General features: G+C 42.6%; 1 protein-coding gene across 1 annotated transcript in view; it reads right to left on the bottom strand.

Moving 5' to 3' along the window:
* Nucleotides 1-21,451, bottom strand: part of LOC141054930 (polypeptide N-acetylgalactosaminyltransferase 2-like) — a 130,039-nt gene that overhangs the window by 16,251 nt on the left and 92,337 nt on the right. The window contains exons 5-6 of the mRNA XM_073551817.1: nucleotides 8,665-8,732; nucleotides 2,376-2,441 (exon numbers count right to left, since the gene is read on the bottom strand). Coding sequence (XP_073407918.1) covers nucleotides 2,376-2,441; nucleotides 8,665-8,732 — 134 coding nt within the window. The remainder of the gene's footprint in view (nucleotides 1-2,375; nucleotides 2,442-8,664; nucleotides 8,733-21,451) is intronic.

The raw sequence follows: 21,451 nt of genomic DNA on the forward strand, positions 1-21,451 counted from the left end.
CACTTATCAAGGAAAACCAACCAAAGAAGGCTGCCTTTGGTAACACCCACCAGAATCAGCTGTAATACCAGCATCACTAATTCAAGGTTAGTAATAGTACCTCACTGGATTAACCCTATGATACATCCATCTTATACAAACCTATTACAATCTGAATTCTCACTTAGTGATAATCTAATAGTTTAGTCACTTTTTAACCAAACTTTTATATATAAATTCATCAGGATGGGATAGGATTAAAGGCACACACCACCGCACAAAAAAAAAATAAAAAAAAATTTAAGAAAAAAAAAATGTTTTTCCTTTTTTGTCTTAATTCATTTCCCTTCCTCTTCCTTTCAATTTCTCTGTTTAAATTTTTTTTTTTTTTTTGTGCGGTGGTGTGTGCTGTAATCCTATCCCATCCTGATGAATTTATATATATAAAAATTTGGTTAAAAAGTGACTAAACTATTAGATTATCACTAAGTGAGAATTCAAATTGTAATAGGTTTGTATAAGATGGATGTATCATAGGGTTAATCCAGTGAGGTACTATTATTAACCTTGAATTAGTGATGCTGGTATTACAGCTGATTCTGGTGGGTGTTACCCAAGGCAGCCTTCTTTGGTTGGTTTTCCTTGATAAGTGCAACATTTATCCAGTATTTTATGCTATGATTAAGGGTCAAATCTGATCCGAAACGCGCAAGCCTACACATGCTTTTATTACATGGTATTGTAATTTTTAATGATTGACTAAATAAAGGCTTTTTTTAATTTTTCTATATCATGTGCTGGAACTACAAAAGTTTTTTTCACTAAGAATTTTCTCCCAGATGGGGATGGATTTATTCCGTGCACCGAGTTCATGGAAAGGAGGACTGGGCAGGCTGGATCAGGTGAGCTGAAGACCAATTCTATATTGCCTGATATTGTTACTTTGTGACATTTGCGCAGTAATGGCTTTCTTCTGGTGACTCGATCATGCAGCCCATTTTTCAAGTGCCTCCTTATTGCGCATCTTAAAACAGCCACACCGCTAGTTTTCAGAGAGTCCAGTATTCAGCTGAAGTTATTTGTGGGTTTTTCTTTGCATCCTGAACAATTTTCCTGGCAGTTTTGGACGAAATTTTTGTTGGTCTACCTGACCATAGTTTTGTTTTTGCAGAGCCCCTGATTTTCCATTTGTTAATCACAGTTTGAACGCTGCTGACTGCCATTATCAATTCCTTGGATATCTTTGTATCCCTTTCCTGTTTTATACAGTTCAACTACCTTTTCCCGTTGATCCGTTGACAATTCTTTTGCTTTCCCCATGGCTCACAATAAAGAACGTCAGTGGCTGGATGAAAGAAACAAGAGTCTGTCTGGATCCCAGAAACTCACTCAGCTTTTATGAACACAAACTGATTACAAGCAAAAAGGTCACAGGTGAAGATACTACCTTTAGTAGCCATTCAAACCCTTCTGCGCATGTTATCAGGCCAAAATCACCAGGGTATGTAAACTTTTGATCAGGGTCATCTGGATGTTTTGGGTGGTCATTATGATTTAAAAAGAGAAAACACAGTAGTTTGACAATAAATGGCTTTACCCAACCACTAACGATGAGTGGAGAAAAAGTTTTGGTGTTATTGATATTCTCTGAAAAAAGGTCAATAAAGCAAAAATTCTGCCGGGGTATGCAAACTTTTGAGCACAACTGTAACATGAACAGGATTTTAAATATTAAACATGATTGTTTGAAGGGCAAAAATGGCCACCCATCCGAATGTGCTGGTATCACTGCAATGACACCATAATAGTGATACAGGCACATTCTAGTGTGGGTCAATGTTTGCACTTTATATTAAGTGGCAGACTTTTGGGAAGATTTCTGTCCCACCCATAGATCTTAACAGTTCATCTACATGTTAAGAAAAAAGTGGAATTTGGAATGAGACATCAGGACTCATGAAGTTATAATTTTATTCATCTTTCTATGACCTGCATGCCCATATAGACGGCTTAGAAGAGTTGACACTTCTGAAATATTCCCTTAAACATGTCATCTTCTAACATTACTTTATAACACTTCCAGCCTTATGAACGTTTTTTGTCAGACAATCCTTATAACATTTCACTAAGGCTTTTAAATAATAGTCTGACAATCTTATGCCAGGATCTATTTTAGATAAGCTGGGCTGGCCAAGTGTTATTTTCTTTTGTACAATCTGCCAAGTTTCAACAATTTAAAAAAAAAAAAAACAATAAAAAAAGGGTTACGTCCATGCTTGCAAGTAGATGTGATGGAGATATGCAGTCTATTCCATATATAGCTAATGTAATTGAGAATTCTAAGTCTAAATTGACCCCCCGAACTCCCAAAAGTATTGGATAGTGTCTGATCATACCTTCACGTCTGTCATTCCTAAGGATTCGAACCTTCTCAATCTTCCCAAGCAAAGCCCCATCTTCAGCTTGTGAATAAGTCAGAAAAATAGAAATTAAATATTGCACAATACGTTTTCGTTTTAGATTCCAGCATAGAAATCTTTAAAATAAAGGCAATGTTTTTCTAAATAAATGTTCATATTTAGCTTTAGAAGACAGTGGTGTGGGTTGTGAACCAGAGATCTCTGAAAACCCAGTCTGTAGGAGACAATAGCCTATTTTCTAGCCATTGGTCATGGTCAGCCCTAACAGATGTCAGAAAAGACAGTTGCAAGTTCCATCTTTAAAAGGGAATCTGTCATCACATTTGACCCATCTAAATTATTAATATGGGCACACAGATTATAGAATGCTGAAAACAGTCACATGCCTTGTTGTTAAGAAATCATCTTTACCACTTTATATAAGTGACCTCTTCCAGGTTCTGGGGTGATGCTGCCTGGAGATAAATCTGTCCCCGGAGATTATTTTACATGGGGGGGGGGGGGGGTACCAGTGAGAGACAAGTAACTAGCACTGAAAAGGAGAAGTTGCATTTGTCTTCTTGCTAAACACATTTTTTGCAGTTTTCTGCATTCTGCTGTATTGCAAAATTATTGCAGCCCTGTCTGCCTGTGAGCTGGAAGCTGAGAGGAACCTGCAGATGTGTCAGTTATAACCACACACAGCTCTGCAGTCAGATCAGGAGAGCAGAGAGCGGCCACAACACACCACTCTGGTAACTCTCCCTTCATGTAAAAAATGCTCTGGAGGCAGAGTTATAATCCTGACAACATCCTCCCCAGAGAGGTTATTTACAAAAAGTGATAAATTATTTCTCAGCACCAAGGCATCTGATATAAGACACATAGGTAGGACTGTTTTCAGCTGTTTATAGCCTGCATGCCAATATTAACAGTTTAGTGACAGATTACTTTGAACATTACCTATGCAGCGTGAAAACAAAAATCCATCAATTTGCCTATACCAGTTTTTCCAAAACTCCATCCTCAGGGCCTCCACACATCAGATTTTCAGGGTGAGAGAACCTGTGGCAGTTTCATAATTCCATCACCTGTGCAATACTAAGGACATCCTGAAAACATGACGTGTTGGGGGCCATGAGAACTGGAGTTTGGGAAACACGGTCCTATACCATCCATTAAATCTTGTACAGGATTATCCCTCGCTCTCAGTACTCAAGATAATAGGTCTCAGAATAGTCTGGCACTGCTATGTACAGATCAATCTTCACTAGTTCCTACTGGTAGGAGTAAACTGACCTCCCTTTGCCTAAAGACTGTGCTCTTAAGCAGACTAACACTGCACGGTTTCCTCTATTCTGTTTTTTGAAGGTTTGTGGATTGGTATCATACAATTGCTAATTTTATGTCTGCATGATGCTATAACTTGCCGTTCAACAACCACTGCAGATTTATCCACAATTCTACCCAAGGCTTAAAGGTTATCTGTAGAATGCAGATTCCAGCATTTATTGGTTTACAAGGCTTACAGATCATTTGCTTCCTACATAACAAGCCAACTTGAAAGTTAAGAATTAAACTAAACTCTGGGCAAATAACTGGCATCAGCGCCTCTGTACGCAGAAACAAGCAAGCGATCAAGTCAGCGCCAGCTATATTACAGTGCCTACAAGTAGTATTCAACCCCCTGCAGATTTAGCAGGTTTGATAAGATGTAAATAAGTTAGAGCCTTCAAACTTCACACAAGAGCAGGATTTATTAACAGATAGCATAAATCTTACAAACCAAAAAGTTATGTTGCTCAGTTAAATTTTAATAAATTTTAAACATAAAAGTGTGGGTCAATTATTATTCAACCCCTAGGTTTAATATTTTGTGGAATAACCCTTGTTTGCAATTACAGCTAATAATCGTCTTTTATAAGACCTGATCAGGCCGGCACAGGTCTCTGGAGTTATCTTGGCCCACTCCTCCATGCAGATCTTCTCCAAGTTATCTAGGTTCTTTGGGTGTCTCATGTGGACTTTAATCTTGAGCTCCTTCCACAAGTTTTCAATTGGGTTAAGGTCAGGAGACTGACTAGGCCACTCCAACACCTTGATTTTTTCCCTCTTGAACCAGGCCTTGGTTTTCTTGGCTGTGTGCTTTGGGTCGTTGTCTTGTTGGAAGATGAATTGACGACCCATCTTAAGATCCTTGATGGAGGAGCGGAGGTTCTTGGCCAAAATCTCCAGGTAGGCCGTGCTATCCATCTTCCCATGGATGCGGACCAGATGGCCAGGCCCCTTGGCTGAGAAACAGCCCCACAGCATGATGCTGCCACCACCATGCTTGACTGTAGGGATGGTATTCTTGGGTCGTATGCAGTGCCATCCAGTCTCCAAACGTCACGTGTGTGGTTGGCATCAAAGATCTCGATCTTGGTCTCATCAGACCAGAGAACCTTGAACCAGTCTGTCTCAGAGTCCTCCAAGTGATCATGAGCAAACTGTAGACGAGCCTTGACATGACGCTTTGAAAGTAAAGGTACCTTACGGGCTCGTCTGGAACGGAGACCATTGCGGTGGAGTACGTTACTTATGGTATTGACTGAAACCAATGTCCCCACTGCCATGAGATCTTCCCGGAGCTCCTTCCTTGTTGTCCTTGGCTTAGCCTTGACTCTTCGGACAAGCCTGGCCTCGGCACGGGAGGAAACTTTCAAAGGCTGTCCAGGCCGTGGAAGGCTAACAGTAGTTCCATAAGCTTTCCAATTCCGGATGATGCTCCCAACAGTGGAGAAAGGTAGGCCCAACTCCTTGGAAAGGGTTTTGTACCCCTTGCCAGCCTTGTGACCCTCCACGATCTTGTCTCTGATGGCCTTGGAATGCTCCTTTGTCTTTCCCATGTTGACCATGTATGAGTGCTGTTCACAAGTTTGGGGAGGGTCTTAAATAGTCAGAAAAGGCTGGAAAAAGAGATAATTAATCCAAACATGTGAAGCTCATTGTTCTTTGTGCCTGAAATACTTCTTAATACTTTAGGGGAACCAAACAGAATTCTGGTGGTTTGAGGGGTTGAATAATAAATGACCCTCTGAATAAACTTTTCACAATTTAAAAAAAAATTAAACAAAGAAATAACATTCTTTTTTGCTGCAGTGCATTTCACACTTCCAGGCTGATCTACAGTCCAAATGTGACAATGCCAAGTTAATTCCAAATGTGTAAACCTGCTAAATCTGCAGGGGGTTGAATACTACTTGTAGGCACTGTACATACGTTTTGGCGTACCACCTGGATGCTGAAAAAGGAGACCCCACTACAAGACCGGTTGTGCTTTTCTAGGAAGTGATGGGATAGTGGTTAAAACCCTTATTAATGTTGTCAAGGTGCTCCTTGATCCTGTCCATCAGGCGCCTTTTGGTTTGGCCAACATAAACCTTGTCGCAGGGACATTTGAGTATATAAATGACTCCCCTAGTCTGACACGTGATACTATCTTTAATGTAATAATTGTTAATTTTATTTGTGTCCGTGAAGTGGGTATTAAGTTTCTTTTGGATTAGTGTTCTTTTGCAACATGAGCATTTTCCACATGGCAAAAAACCAGGAGCTGATGAACACATGCTGCACTTCACTGGTTTCATGAACACATCCCAGCACCTCTGTTAGCACAAGCGAGTATATTGGAAATAGTGGTGCCATCAGCAAACATTCTATCTTCACTTATACTATTATACTATTTTTTTCTACCCTCAGGGCAGTGATTCCTGTATAAACAATTTTTAGCTGTATAATCCAACAGGAGTTGACACAGAGCCTTTTTTTCCCCACCAGCTGCATCTGAGATTTTTTGCCCTACTTTCCCTGGGTGGTTAGCAACAGTGTTATCAGTCTGTTTAAATTTTCATTTTTTGTGTTTTTTTGTGTTCTCTCCCCTCTTTCCAAGAGCCGTAACTTTATTTTTCACCTGACTTGGCTTTTTGAGGGCTTGTTTTTGAGCAACGAGCTGTACTTTCGAACAACACCATTCATTTTACGAAATAATTTACTGAAAAATGAGAAAAAATCCAAATGCAACAAAATAAAAAAAAAAATGTTGGAATTGTTTATTTTTACAGGGAAGATGTATATCTTTGTACCGTGTTAGCCAGTAGATAGAAAAATATTCAGGATTGAGAGTCCTCAGTAGTTGATACCTTTTAATGGCTAACTGAAAAGATGGTAACACATTGCAAGCTTTCGAGACTACTCAGGTCTCTTCATCAGGCTAGACTAATACAAAATCTGAAGAGTCACATATTTATGCACAATACAGCCTAGAAAAATGCAATAGATAAGCCAAGTGACGTGAAGCAGAACTATCAATATGGGAGAGGGAGAAACATAAATATAAACATTGGACCAGTTCATAGATAAGGAGTCCGGATGTTTTATGGTCCTCTGATTGGGGTCTAGTTCTATGTTGTGATGCCCCCACACGGTTTTAAAAGGAAATTCCTTAATTGATGTAAAAAGACATAAATCCATGCGACACATTCATTCCAGCACTGAGAGTGTCAAAGTTCGTCATAAATTTGTACTCCCAAACTCGTCTCTCTCTCTGAGAATTGAAGTTACCTTTCAATACCAGTAATTTCATATCCACGCTGCTGTGATCAGGGATACAGAAATGTTTTGCCACAGGTAGATCCATTCTTTTTTCTCTTATTGTGTGACGATGAGCATTCATCCTTGTTCTAAGCTTTTGCCCTGTCTCCCCCACATACATACCCCCAGTTGGACATTTAGTACAAATAATTAAGTACACCACATTAGATGTAATGCAGCTGAAAGTACCTGCTGCATTACATCTAATGTGGTGTACTTAATTATTTGTACTAAATGTCCAACTGGGGGTATGTATGTGGGGGAGACAGGGCAAAAGCTTAGAACAAGGATGAATGCTCATCGTCACACAATAAGAGAAAAAAGAATGGATCTACCTGTGGCAAAACATTTCTGTATCCCTGATCACAGCAGCGTGGATATGAAATTACTGGTATTGAAAGGTAACTTCAATTCTCAGAGAGAGAGACGAGTTTGGGAGTACAAATTTATGACGAACTTTGACACTCTCAGTGCTGGAATGAATGTGTCGCATGGATTTATGTCTTTTTACATCAATTAAGGAATTTCCTTTTAAAACCGTGTGGGGGCATCACAACATAGAACTAGACCCCAATCAGAGGACCATAAAACATCCGGACTCCTTATCTATGAACTGGTCCAATGTTTATATTTATGTTTCTCCCTCTCCCATATTGATAGTTCTGCTTCACGTCACTTGGCTTATCTATTGCATTTTTCTAGGCTGTATTGTGCATAAATATGTGACTCTTCAGATTTTGTATTAGTCTAGCCTGATGAAGAGACCTGAGTAGTCTCGAAAGCTTGCAATGTGTTACCATCTTTTCAGTTAGCCATTAAAAGGTATCAACTACTGAGGACTCTCAATCCTGAATATTTTTTTATTTTTACAGTGTTCATTGTATGGTAAAAATAACCTGGCGACAGCATTTTCCAGGTCAGGATGAATATGCAGATGCCAAACTTGCTTTTTTCTAAGTTGTGCTACAGAGAATAAAAAAAAAGTGGAAATTTTGAAAAAGAAAAATAAAGTTTGTCCTCATGTCTGAGATTCACGGACAGAGCTGGGTAATGACACATGTCTTACATGGTGAGAAGATGTTTTTATTAATACCAATTTGTGATAAATACAATGTTTTGATCTAATTTTATTCTTCACAGAGTTTATAGTACGGATTTGATAAATCAAACTTTACAGGCAAGGCAAAAATGAAATAAGCCCTTTTATTTTTTATAGGTCCATTATTTCTTGCAGGGATGGTAGGAGGGAGAAGCGATTCACATTTTTGCATTTATTTTTTTTAGTCTCAATAGAGAACTTGAACCTGCTGTTGTATTACATTATATAGAGAAGGATGACGGTTGGGCTTCATAGGAGGTCAAGCATGGCAGCCAATTGAGTCTTCACTATCCCTATGGCAGAAATGACAACCCATCGCACCCTGCAATTACGTCATTTAAATACTGCTGACAGTGAAGTGTAAATGAATCAACTGCAGTGATCTGAGCAAGCTCCGGTCGCTGATGTTACAGGCAGACGCCGGCTGTGTAACGTAATCAGTATTTGCCTAGTATGATGTGGGCTCAGCTACTGAGCCAACTCTATACAGGACCTGAAGTAGGATATACTATTGAATCCAATAGCAGAAAGGGGTTAATAAACCTGGAGACTTACCACTGTCACTGTAATCATCAACTAGTATAATTTCTTTAACGAGGTGAACAGGACTTTTTTTTAATACACTAAAAAAAGTAAACAAAAAAAAAAAAGAGAATTTCAGTGAACAAAACAAGGCATTAGAAAAATTATAGAAACACTGGCGGGTCAAAATCGGGTTACTCAGCCCTAGTCTGTCATACAGCATGCTCAAATTCCTATAGGCCTTTTGGTGTTCCTGTTTTGTCATAGGTGCAAAAGAAAAATACAAAATCTGAAAGGGAACTGATCTACCACACACCATGGATTAATTGTACCAAATAATTATTTTCCAGTTTGTATGCCAGACCTGGCATGTCACTCTCCACAAGAACACTTACCCCTTAGATGCCAGATTCTGTGATTGAGGCATCTCACTCAATCTACTTGGAATAAATTGCACTAAATACTTTGTGAAAATCACTGAGCTTCCCCGATTCTGACGCTTTTGTTAGTTTTGAGCTGCATCGCTCCATGGCAGAGATTTTTGCATTTGCTGCTTGTGGGTAGCAATATATGAAATCTCCGCTTGCGGCCAACTAGACATTTTCTTCAGTATTCCCTGGCGGTGTGTGGTCTCACCACCCCCTTCTAAACGCTGCCAATCACAGCTCAGCAGCTGATCTAACAGTTTAAGATGCTGCCAATCGCCAGTGTCTGGGAAGGAGGGCGGAAGCACGCACCTCCAGAGAAGACGCTGAAGATATCAAATGCCCAACTGGGCTACAAGCAGAGATTTCACATATTGCAATCCAAAACTAACACATATTGTACCGATATTGGTGCATTGTGTTCATGTTGCTAGGAAGCATCTGCAGCGTGGGAACAGATATTTCAATATGGCAGGAGTTTGGCTCTGTCCACTTTTCCCAACTAGGACAAAGGTAGCACAAAGTATTTTGAAACATAGTAAAAAGATATTTAGCATTTTTAGGTTATGTTTAGGCGGGGCAGAAATGCAAAATGTAGAACCTAAGGATTTGAAGGCAGAAAGTTGCACCAAAGTGGATGACACCAAAATTCTGAACTGAAATTCACTTGTGATGCGGAATTTAACCGCTTCCCCGACCGCTAACTGTAGATAAATGTCGGCGCTTGCTGGGCTTTGTGCAGCGCCGACGTTTATCTACTGTCGGCGGTTTTGTGCCCCCCGGGACCCCCACATACTTTATAACGCGGGGATCCCGGTGCACAATGCATGCTGGGACCCCCGACGTCATTGAGACCTGATTGGTTCAGGTCCTGATGACGTCAGCGTCACAGCAGCCAATGAGAGAGCTCGCTAGGAAACCTGCTAGTTTCCCGACGATCTCAATCATTGTAACGCGACTTCTCTTCTGATCTCACACGGACAGGAGATCAGAGGAGAAGCAGCGATACTGTGTGACTAGATCGCTGCCTGGCACAGCTGTGCCAGGCAGCGATCTTGTCACACTGTAATGCTGCTTCTCCTCTGATCTCCTGTCAGTGCGAGATCAGAGAAGTGGCGTTACTATGTGCCAGACAGCGATCTTGTCACATAGCAATGCTGCTTCTCCTCTGATCTCCTGTCAGTGCGAGATCAGAGGAGAAGTGGCGTTACTATGAGTCAGATCGCAGGGCAGCAATCTTTTCACAAAAAAAAAAAAAAAAAAAAGCAGGTACGCAGGTTAGGGCTATGGGTGTGTTGGTGTTAGGTTTGTGGTTAGGGTTATGGTTAGGGTTGGGATTAGGGGTCTGTTAGGGTTGGAATTAGAATTGGGGGTTTCCACTGTTTAGGCACATCAGGGGCTCTGCAAACGCAACATGACGCCTGCAGACCATTCCATCAAAGTCTGCATTCCAGAATGTCACTACTTCACTTCCGAGCCCCACCGTGCGCCCAAACAGTAGTTTTCTACCACATATGGGGTACCAGCGTACTCAGGACAAATTGGACAACTTTTGGGGTCTAATTTCTCCTGTTACCCTTGTGAAAATAAAAAATTGGGGGCTAAAAGATCATTTTTGTGGAAAAAAAAATGATTTTTTTATTTTCATGGCTCTACATTATAAACTTTAGTGAAACACTTGGGGGTTCAAAGTGCTCACCACATATCTAGATAAGTTCCTTGGGGGGTCTAGTTTCCAAAATGGGGTCACTTGTGGGGGGTTTCTACTGTTTAGGCACATCAGGGGCTCTGCAAACGCAACATGATGCTCGCAGACCATTCCATCAACATTCCAGAACGTCACTACTTCCCTTCCGAGCCCCATGGTGTGCCCAAATAGTAGTTTTCTCCCACATATTGGGTACTAGCGTACTCAGAACAAATTGGACAACAACTTCTGGGGTCCAATTTCTCCTGTTACCCTTGTAAAAATAAAAAAAAATGGGGGCTAAAAGTTCATTTTTGTGGAAAAAAAACGGTAATTAGACCTACCGGTAATTGTGTTTCCAGGAATCCATCCTGACAGCACACTGGAGGACGTCCTTCTTATCCACAGTGGGACAGGAAACCACGAGAGCTTAAAAGGACTCTCCCCCTACAACCCTTCAGTGACTTCACAAAGTAACACATCTGGATGGATGCAAAAACATAGACTTTATTTAAACCAACATTCCTCATACACATGTTACGTCACAGTCGTATGGAAAGTGTCATAGGGAGGGAACTAATAGTGCTGTCAGGATGGATTCCTGGAAACACAATTACCGGTAGGTCTAATTACCGTTTTCCAGGTCACCACCTGACAGCACACTGGAGTAGTACCAAAGGATATTGGTCCTAGGGTGGGACTACTGGGGAGTACTTTTCTCCCACATGCTAATTGTGTGGAGGCTACGTCTAGTTTATAGCGCTTAGAGAAAGTACTGAGACTGGCCCAAGATGCTGCTTTGCAGATCTGTTCTGCCGAGGCCCCCCCCCCTCTCTGCCCATGACGCGGCCATGGCCCACTGCTACGTGTTGTAGCGCTGGATGCCTTTGTCGCAGAGAAAGGCTACTGTCGTAGTATTGTCTGACAGTATTTTAACGTGCTTGTTCTTTACCAGAGACCGGGCGGCGAGTAGTACCTTCCAGACCACATGTAGTTCTCTGAAGTTGGAGGACCTGTTGCTGTCCTCTGGACTCCATCGTCCCTGGTAGTGTCTTCCTTTGACGTGTCCACCCCAACCTTGTAGACTCGTGTCTGTTGTCACTACGATTTCCGGAGACTGGATCCACGAGACAACGGTTTTTAAGTTTCTCAGAGAGGTCCACCACAGCAGCGACCTTCTGACTCGGGGAGTTAACTGTATTTTCTTGTCTAGTGAGTTCTGCCTCCTGTTCCAGGACGCTAGGACTGCCCGTTGTAATTCGTGGAAGTGGAACTGACTCCACCTGACGCAGGAAAAGCACGAGGTCATCAGCCCCAGGATTCTCGTTGCGTCCCTGATCGATACCTGGTTCTTTGAAAACTGACAAATCATCTTTGGCATGCTGCCATGCTTTTCCTCTGGCAGATAGGACATTCTTCTTTCTGAGTCTAGCATGACCCCCAAAAATTTTATTCTGGGCTTGGGTATGAGATCTGACATTGACCAATTTATGATCCAACCCAACCTCTGCAGCGTGGTGATTGAAGACTGACAGTCGACCCTGAGCTGGGCTACTGAATCGGCTACGATTAAGAAGTCGTCTAGGTAAGGGACCACCATGATGTTTCGAGCTCTTAGGTAGGCCACTACTTCTACCATTAATTTTGTGAAGACTCTTGGGGCTGATGCTAGGCCAAAGGGGAGGCAGTAAAACTGGTAGTGGTGTATTCTGCCATCCCTTTCGACCGCAAACCTGAGATACTTTTGATGGTCTGGGTAGATGGGGACGTGGTAATATGCGCTCTTTAGATCTAGTGTGCACATTACCACTGCTTTTCTCAGAAGAGGAATTGTGGATCTTATCGATTCCATCTTGAAGCGTTTTTGTGTTACCCACTTGTTTAGCGGTTTGAGATTTATTATCGTTCTGGTCTCCCCCGATGGTTTTTTCATCGAGAAGAGGCTCGAGTAGTGTCCTCTTCCCTCTTCTTGGGCGGGTATTGGAACAATCGCCTCTATCTCCAGGAGATCCTGGATGTCCAACCACATGGGGGAAGCCGAACTGAGTCAAGAACTGGTCACTAAGAATCTGTTCGGGGGGGAGGGAGTTGAATTCTATTCTGTACCCCTGAGAAAAGACCTGTAGTACCCAGGGACTGGTGGTAACCTCCTGCCATTCTCTCCCGAACTTGAGCTATCGCCTCTGATCTCTTCCTCTTCTGCGTCTGATTCGGACAGGATCTCCTCAGAAGAGGTGTCCGACTCCCTCTGCCTCTTTCTGGATGCCTGGGGGTTCACCTGCGGGGTCTGGGGAGTGACCAGGCCTGACACCGAAGCCTTCACTTCTTCCCTAATCATCGCTCTCATGTTAGACATGAGTGTAGCTTGTTCGTCCCCCACTATGCGTTTTGTACATGCATCACAGAGGGTCTTTTGCCACGTGTCCTTTAGCTTCTTAGAGCAAACCGGACACTTCTTATCCTTCCTCTTGGGCTCCTTTCTTTCTGAGGTGGAGGTTCCCCCCTAGAACATATAAAATACGTGCCCTGTGGGGGTCTGCCTTACTGGGGCTTTGTAGTGACCTACTCAGACGTTACTCACGTGACCCTGGCTCTCCGGTCCCGTCTCCATCTTTGCATGGTCCTCCAATCTTTGGATAGGGAGGACTGCTGCGGCTGCTTGCTGACCGCGCTGTTGCTGACCATTGCGCTGCCGATCCGCTCCACCAGAGAAGACGCCTGCCCCCTTCTCTGGTGGCCCTATACAGGCCGCGGCCTTTGACGCCGGGCGGTCACAACCCGGAAGCCGCCCAGTGATGACGCGACCGGAAGGGACGCGCCCCGGCCATGTTGACGCGCCCGGAAACGACGCGGCCGCGTTCCCTGAAGCAATGTGCCGCGTCCAACTGGGGAGGAAAGGCTGCAGTGATCTGATGCCGGGGTCCGCTTGTGAGGCCAGTGGACTCCATAGAGGTGGCCCGGGCTCAGGGACATTGGCGGTGGTGACGGCGTCCCGGGGTTGAGAGCCCCCGGCAGGAGGAAGCCACCCTATCTCCAGGAGCAGCGCTACACTGGATGAGCTGAGGGACCCTCTGCCGGGTGTCAGCTGCAGATTTCTTGAGAAAGGAAGGGAAAGGCTGGGCCCCCCAATCCTAACCATCTGCGTGGAACGGTCGGATCTTCTCTCGCCGTTCCTATCCGCAGTGGGACAGGAAAAACACTGAAGGGTGGTAGGGGGAGGGCCCTTTTAAGCTCTCGTGGTTTCCTGTCCCACTGTGGATAAGAAGGACGTCCTCCAGTGTGCTGTCAGGTGGTAACCTGGAAAATGATTTTTTATTTTCATGGCTCTACATTAAACTTCTGTGAAGCCCTTGTGGGTTCAAAGTGCTCACGACACATCTAGATAAGTTCCTTAAGGGGTCTAGTTTCCCAAATGGGGTCACTTGTGGGGAGTTTCCACTGTTTAGGCACATCAGGGGCTCTCCAAACGTGACATGGCGTTCGATCCGAATTCCAGCCAATTCTGCATTGAAAAGGTCAAACGGCACTCCTTCCTTTCTGAGCTCTGGCGTGTGCCCAAACAGTGGTTTAGCCCCACATACGGGGTATCGGCGTATTCGGGAGAAATTGCACAAAAAAATTTTGTGGTTCATTTTCTCTTTTTACGCTTGTGAAAATAAAGAAAAAAATGCTTCTGAAGTTAAATGTTTGTGAAACAAGTTCAATGTTTATTTTTTCCTTTCACATTCCATTTATTCATGTGAAGCACCTGAAGGGTTAATAAACTTCTTGAATGTGGTTTTGAGTACATTGATGGGTGCAGTTTTTAGAATGGTGTCACTTTTGGATATTTTCTGTCATATTGACCCCCCAAACTCACTTCAAATGTGAGGTGGTCCCTAAAAAAATGATGTTGTAAATTTTGTTGTAAAAATGAGAAATCGCTGGTCAACTTTTAACCCCTTATAACTTCCTAAGAAAATGTGTTTCCAAAATTGTGCAGATGTAAAGTAGACATGTGGGAAATGTTATTTAGTAACTATTTTGTGCGATATCACTCTCTGATTTAAGGGCATAAAAATTAAAAGTTTGAAAATTGCTAAATTTTCACCAATTTTCAATTTTTTTAACAAATAAGCGCAAGTCATATCTAAGAAATTTTACCACTATCATGAAATACAATATGTCACGAGAAAAAGTCAGAATCAGCAGGATCCATTGAAGCGTTCCAGAGTTATAACCTCATAAAGTGACACTGGTCAGAATTGAAAAAATTGGCCCGGTCACGAAAGCAAAAACAGGCTCTGGTGCGAAAGGGTTAAATATGCAGCATCATAGTTGGAAACAGACTAAAGGGAATGTGTCTCATTTTTAATATTCTAATATGATTATATAATCAATTTAAAAAAAAACCAAAAAAAAAAAAAAACAGAATGAAATGTATTGTTTTCACACTTATTATTTTCTACAGCCACTAGTGCTGCTATTTTAACCCCTTCACCCCCAAGGGTGGTTTGCACGTTCATGACCGGGCCAATTTTTACAATTCTGACCACTGTACCTTTAGGAGGTCATAACTCTGGAACGCTTCAATGGATCCTGGTGATTCTGACACTGTTTTCTCGTGACATATTGTGCTTCATGTTAGTGGTAAAATTTCATTCAAATAACTTGCGTTTATTAGTGAAAAAAACGGAAATTTGGCAAAAAATTTGAAAATTTTGTAATTTTCCAACTTTGAATTTTTATGCCCTTAAATCACAGAGATACGGCACACAAAAAACTTGATAACTAACATTTCCCACATGTTTACTTTACATCAGCACAATTTTGGAACCAAAATTTTTTTTTGTTAGGAAGTTATAAAGGTTAAAAGTTGACCAGCGATTTCTCATTTTTACAACACCATTTTAGTTTTAGGACCACATCACATTTGAAGCCACTTTGAGGGGCCTATATGATAGAAAATACCCAAAAGTGACACCATTCTAAAAACTGCACCCCTTAAGGTGCTCAAAACCACATTCAAGAAGTTTATTAACCCTTTAGGTGCGTCACAGGAATTTTTTGAATATTTAAAAAAAAATGAACATCTAACTTTTTTTCACAAAAAAAATACTTCAGGTTCAATTTTTTTTTATTTTACCAAGGGTAACAGGAGAAATTGGACTGCAAAAGTTATTGTGCAATTTGTCCTGAGTACGCTGATACCTGATTTGTGGGAGGGAACGACTGTTTCGGCGCATGGCAGAGCTCAGAATGGAAGGAGCGCCGTTTGACTTTTTCAATGCAAAATTGGCTGGAATTCAGATCGGACACCATGTCACGATTGGAAAACCCCTGATGTACCTAAACAGTGGAAACCCCCCACAAATGACACCATTTTGTAAACTAGACCCCCCAAGGAACTTATCTAGATGTGTGGTGAGCACTTTGAACCCCCTAGTGCTTCACAGAAGTTTATAACGCCCGGGCGTGAAAATAAAAAATTCGTATTTTTTCCACAAACATGATCAATTATTCCCCAATTTTTTTATTTTCCCAAGGGTAACAGGAGAAATTGAACCCCAATAGTTGCTGTCCAATTTGTCCTGAGTAAGCTGACACCCCATATGTGGGAGAAAACTACTGTATGGACACACGTCAGGGCTCGGAAGGGAAGTAGGGACGTTTTGGAATGCAGACATTCATGGAATGGTCTGCGGGTGTCATGTTGCCTTCGGAGAGCCCCTAATGTACCTAAACAGTGGAAACCCCCACAAATGACCCCATTTTGGAAACGAGAACCCCTAAGGAACTTATCTAGATGTGTGGTGAGCACTTTGAACCCCCAAGGGCTTCACAGAAGTTTATAATGCCCGGGCATGAAAATAAAAAAATCGTATTTTTTCCACAAACATGATCAATTAGTCCCCAATTTTTTCATTTTCCCAAGGGTAACAGGAGAAATTGGACCGCAAAAGTTGTTGTCCAATTTGTCATGAGTACGCTGACACCCCATATGTGGGAGAAAACTACTGTATGGACACACGTCGGGGCTCGGAAGGGAAGCAGTGCCATTTTGGAATGCAGACTTTGATGGAATGGTCTGTGGGTGTCATGTGCGTTTGGAGAGCCCCTGATGTACCTAAACTATTGAAACTCCCAACAAGTGACCCCATTTTGGACACTAGACCCCCCCACAGAACTTATCTAGATGTGTGGTGAGCACTTTGAACCCCCAAGTGCTTCACAGAAGTTTATAACGCTTGGACATGAAAATAAAAAAATCATTTTTTTCCACAAAAATGATATTTTTGCCCCCAATTTTTTATTTTCCTAAGGGTAACAGGAGAAATTGGACCCCAAAAATTGTTTTGCAATTTGTCCTGAGTAGGCTGATACCCTATATGTGGGGGTAAAACACTGTTTGGGCGCATGGCAGAGCTTGGAAGGGAAGGAGCACCATATGACTTTTTCAACTCAGAATTGGCTGGAATTGAGATCAAACGCAATGTTGCATTTGGAGAGCCCCTGATGTGCCCAAACAGTGTAAACCCCCAATTCTAACTCCAACCCGAACCCCAACACACCCCTAACCCTAATCTCAGCCCTAACCCAAGCCCTAACCCTAACCCTAGCCCTAACCCTAACCCTAGCCCTAACCCTAATGGAAAAATGGAAATAAATACATTTTTTTAATTTTATTATTTTTCCCTAACTAAGGGGGTGATAACGGGGGGTTTGATTTACTATTTATGGCGGTTTTTATGCTTGGCGGCTGTCGCACGCTAAAAGACGCTTTTTATTGTAAAAATAGTTTTTGCATCACCACATATTGAGAGCTATATTTTTTCCGTATTTTGACCCACCGAGTCATGTGAGGTCTTATTTTTTGCGGGACGAGTTGACATTTTTATTGGTACCATTTTCGGGCACGTGACATTTTTTGATCGCTTTTTATTCCGATTTTTGGGACGCAGAATGAACAAAAACCAGCGTTTCATGAATTTCTTTTGGGGGAGTGCGTTTACACCGTTCCGCGTGCGGTAAAATTGATAAAGCGGTTTTATTCTTCGGGTCAGTACGGTTACAGCGATACCTCATTTAGGTCTTTTTTTAGGTTGTCGATTTTATGCAATGAAAACTATTTTATATAAAAAATAATTATTTTTGCATCGCTTTATTCTGCGAGCTATAACTTTTTTATTTTTTCGCTGATGATGCTGTGTGGCGGCTCGTTTTTTGCGGGACAAGATGACGTTTTCAGCGGTACCATGGATATTTATATGCGTCTTTTTGATCGCGCGTTATTACACTTTTTGTTTGGCGGTATAATAAATCATTATTTTTTGCTTCGTTTTTTATTTTTATTTTTTAAGGGGTCCGCTAAAGGGGTTAACTAATGGGACAGTTTTATAGGGCAGGTCGTTACGGACGCAGCGATACCTAATATGTGTACTTTTATTGTTTTGGGTTTTTTTTTATTTTCAAAAAATGAATGGGGGAATATATTTTTTTTTTACTAATTTGACGATTTTTTTTAAAGTATTTTTACACTTTTTTTAATTTTTTTTTTTTTTACTTTATTACATAGTCCCAGGTGGGACTTCACTGTCCTGTGACAGATCGCAGATCACTGTGACAGATCAGCAATCTGTCACAGGCATTGAAGAAGACTTCCTCTTGCCTGCGCTTTGCAGGCACTGAGGAAGCCAGCTTCCTCCAGGCCCCCGAAGGCCCCCGTCACCATCTTGGATTCAGGGGGCCTGGAGGAAAGGAGCCCCCCGCAGCAGCACTGCACATTGCGCTGCCGTGGGGGGCTCAGGGAAGCACGGAGGGAGCCCCCTCCCTGCCGATGCTTCCCTTTAACTCCCGGTACACCGCGATCATGTTTGATCGCGGTGTGCAAGGGGTTAACGTGTCGGGGGCGGTCCGTGACCCCCCCCCCTGACACATTGTGTCGGGTATCAGCTGTGATAATCAGCTGACACCCGGCCGCGATCAGCAGCGCTCACCACGTGGGCGCCGCTGATCGCGGTAGACGTACTATCCCGTCCATGGGCATAGGGGCCCGGGTCCCATGGACGGGATAGTACGTCTCATGTCAGGAAGGGGTTAATTTGCTGACGTGTAGGACTGCAATCTGTGTCTGACCACCTCACCTGTGCTGGAAAAAACATATAATGATAGGTGCACTACAAATGGGGTGCTGCGTAATGCATTGTATAGAGAGCAATGGGCAAAAAGAGAAAAGGAGACCAATGCATAAAAAAAGCGCACACATTAGTATAGAAAAGTATATAACAAACAATGAAGCTGCGGCAGCAGCGATACACGTGGGGTCTCCCACACACCTTCGGTCCGGGACCTTGCCTTTCCTTATCATGCTTACTTCCTGACAACCTGACCTGCCGACTCCTGTGGTAATAATTTTCCACGCCTCCTAGTCTAAAGGTACTGTCACACTTAGCGATGTACCAGCGATCCCGACCAGCGATATGACGCGGTCAGGATCGCTGGTGCATCGCTAAGTGGTCGCTAGTGAGCTGCCACACAGGCAGATCTCACCAGCGACATCGCTGGGGACGGGGATCGCTACTTACCTGTCAGACGAGGCGATCCTGCGTCCTCCCGCCCGGCTCCACGCTCGTCGCAGGAAGCTGACGACGAGAAACAGTCCTGAACGTTCTCGCGCGAACAGCGATAACCAGCGGGGGAGCGGGTCGTTGGTAAGTATCAGACACAGCGATATCGCTAGCAATATCGCTATAACGTCGCAAGTTATAGCGATATTGCTAGCGATATCGCTTAGGCCTCTTTCACACTTCAGTTTTTTGCATCAGTTGAAATCCGCCAAAAAGGCAGACAAGCGGATCCGTTCTCAACTGATGTGAACGGATGGCACAGGATCCGTTTTCAGACGGATCCTGAAAATTAGGAAATTTAAGTGGAGGGGGGGGGAGGGGGAGGGGGAAAGGGAGAGGGAGAGATTTTTTTTCCGGCACGCAGAAAGAATTTCGGGTTAAATCAGTGTCTGGAGGATCCGCCAGAGAAAAAAACGTTGCAAGCTCCGTTTAGAAATCTTTGAGGATGGTGACGGACAGCAACTTTTGGCGGATCTGCAAAAAAAACGGATGCAACGGACGGCAATCCGTCACAATCCGCCAATAATTGAAGTCAATGGGGAAAAAAAAACGGATCCTCAAAGGAAAATTGAGGATCCGTTTTTTTCAAAACCTGGCGGATTGTGACTGATTGTAAAAAACTGAAGTGTGAAAGAGGCCTTAGTGTGACAGGCCCTTAGCACCCATATTTAGTTAACAGCACTTTATACTACTCTCTGCAGCTCCTTTTGTATTTATCTGCTTTGGTGCTACCTCATATCTTGCCATTAGCATATTTTCTTTATTGTACCTCAGTGGCTTACCATTATATTGGTTTTGCTGCACAAATTTTCTTGAGGATATATCGTTACCAGGCCTTATAGGGTCATTTTTTAACCCCTTCTGGCCATTTTCCAATCTTGGGGACGCCCAATTTTGGCGTGTTTCTTATATGCTAGTACAGACTATTTATTGGAGCATGTTTGTGTGTCCACATTGCTTGGTATACCATAGATTCTATATATTCTGGTATCATTCAAATTCAGGATTAGGTTTATTACATTATTCGCGATAAGTACGGTACCTTTGGTGTTGTGACATTGTATTTGTGGTTTTTAATGGTGTTTTATTATGTACAGTGCCTTGCGAAAGTATTCGGCCCCCTGGAACTTTTCAACCTTTTCCCACATATCATGCTTCAAACAAAGATACCAAATGTAAATTTTTGGTGAAGAATCAACAAGTGGTACACAATTGTGAAGTTGAATTAAATTTATTGGTTATTTTAAATTTTGGGGAAATTCAAAAACTGATAAGTGGGGCGTGCAATATTATTCAGTCCTTTTACTTTCAGTGCAGCAAACTCACTCCAGAAGTTCATTGTGGATCTCTGAATGATCCAATGTTGTCCTAAATGACTAATGGTGATAAATATAATCCACCTGTGTGTAATCAAGTTTCCGTATAAATGCACCTGCTCTGTGATAGTCTCAGGGTTCTGTTTGATGCACAGAGAGCATCATGAAGGCCAAGGAACACAAGAGGCAGGTCCGTGATACTGTTGTGGATCTGGATACAAAATGATTTCCAAAACTTTAAACATCCCAAGGAGCACTGTGCAAGCGATCATATTGAAATGGGAGTATGATACCACTGCAAATCTACCAAGATCTGGCCGTCCCTCGAAACCTACATCTCAAACAAGGAGAAGACTGATCAGAGATGCAGCCAAGAGGCCCATAATCACTCTGGATGACCTGCAGAGATCTACAGCTGAGGTGGGACAGTCTGTCCATAGGACAACAATCAGTCATACACTGCACAAATCTGGCCTTTATGGAAGAGTGGCAAGAAGAAAGCCATTTCTCAAAGATATTCATAAAAAGTGTTGTTTACAGTTTGCAACAAGCCAAACATATGGAAGATGGTGCTCTGGCCAGATGAAACCAAAATCAAACTTTTTGGCAACAATGCCAAACGATATGTTAGGTGTAAAGGCAACATCGCTCATCACCCTGAACACACCATCCCCACTGTCAAATATGGTGGTGGCATCATGGTTTGGGCCTGATTTTCTGCAGCAGGGACAAGAAAGATGGTTAAAATTGATGGGAAGATGGACGGAGCCAAATACAGGACTATTC

This window comes from Dendrobates tinctorius, unplaced genomic scaffold, assembly GCF_039654945.1.
Source record: "Dendrobates tinctorius isolate UK_male_01 unplaced genomic scaffold, ASM3965494v1 ptg000181l, whole genome shotgun sequence".
Lineage (NCBI taxonomy): Eukaryota > Metazoa > Chordata > Amphibia > Anura > Dendrobatidae > Dendrobates > Dendrobates tinctorius.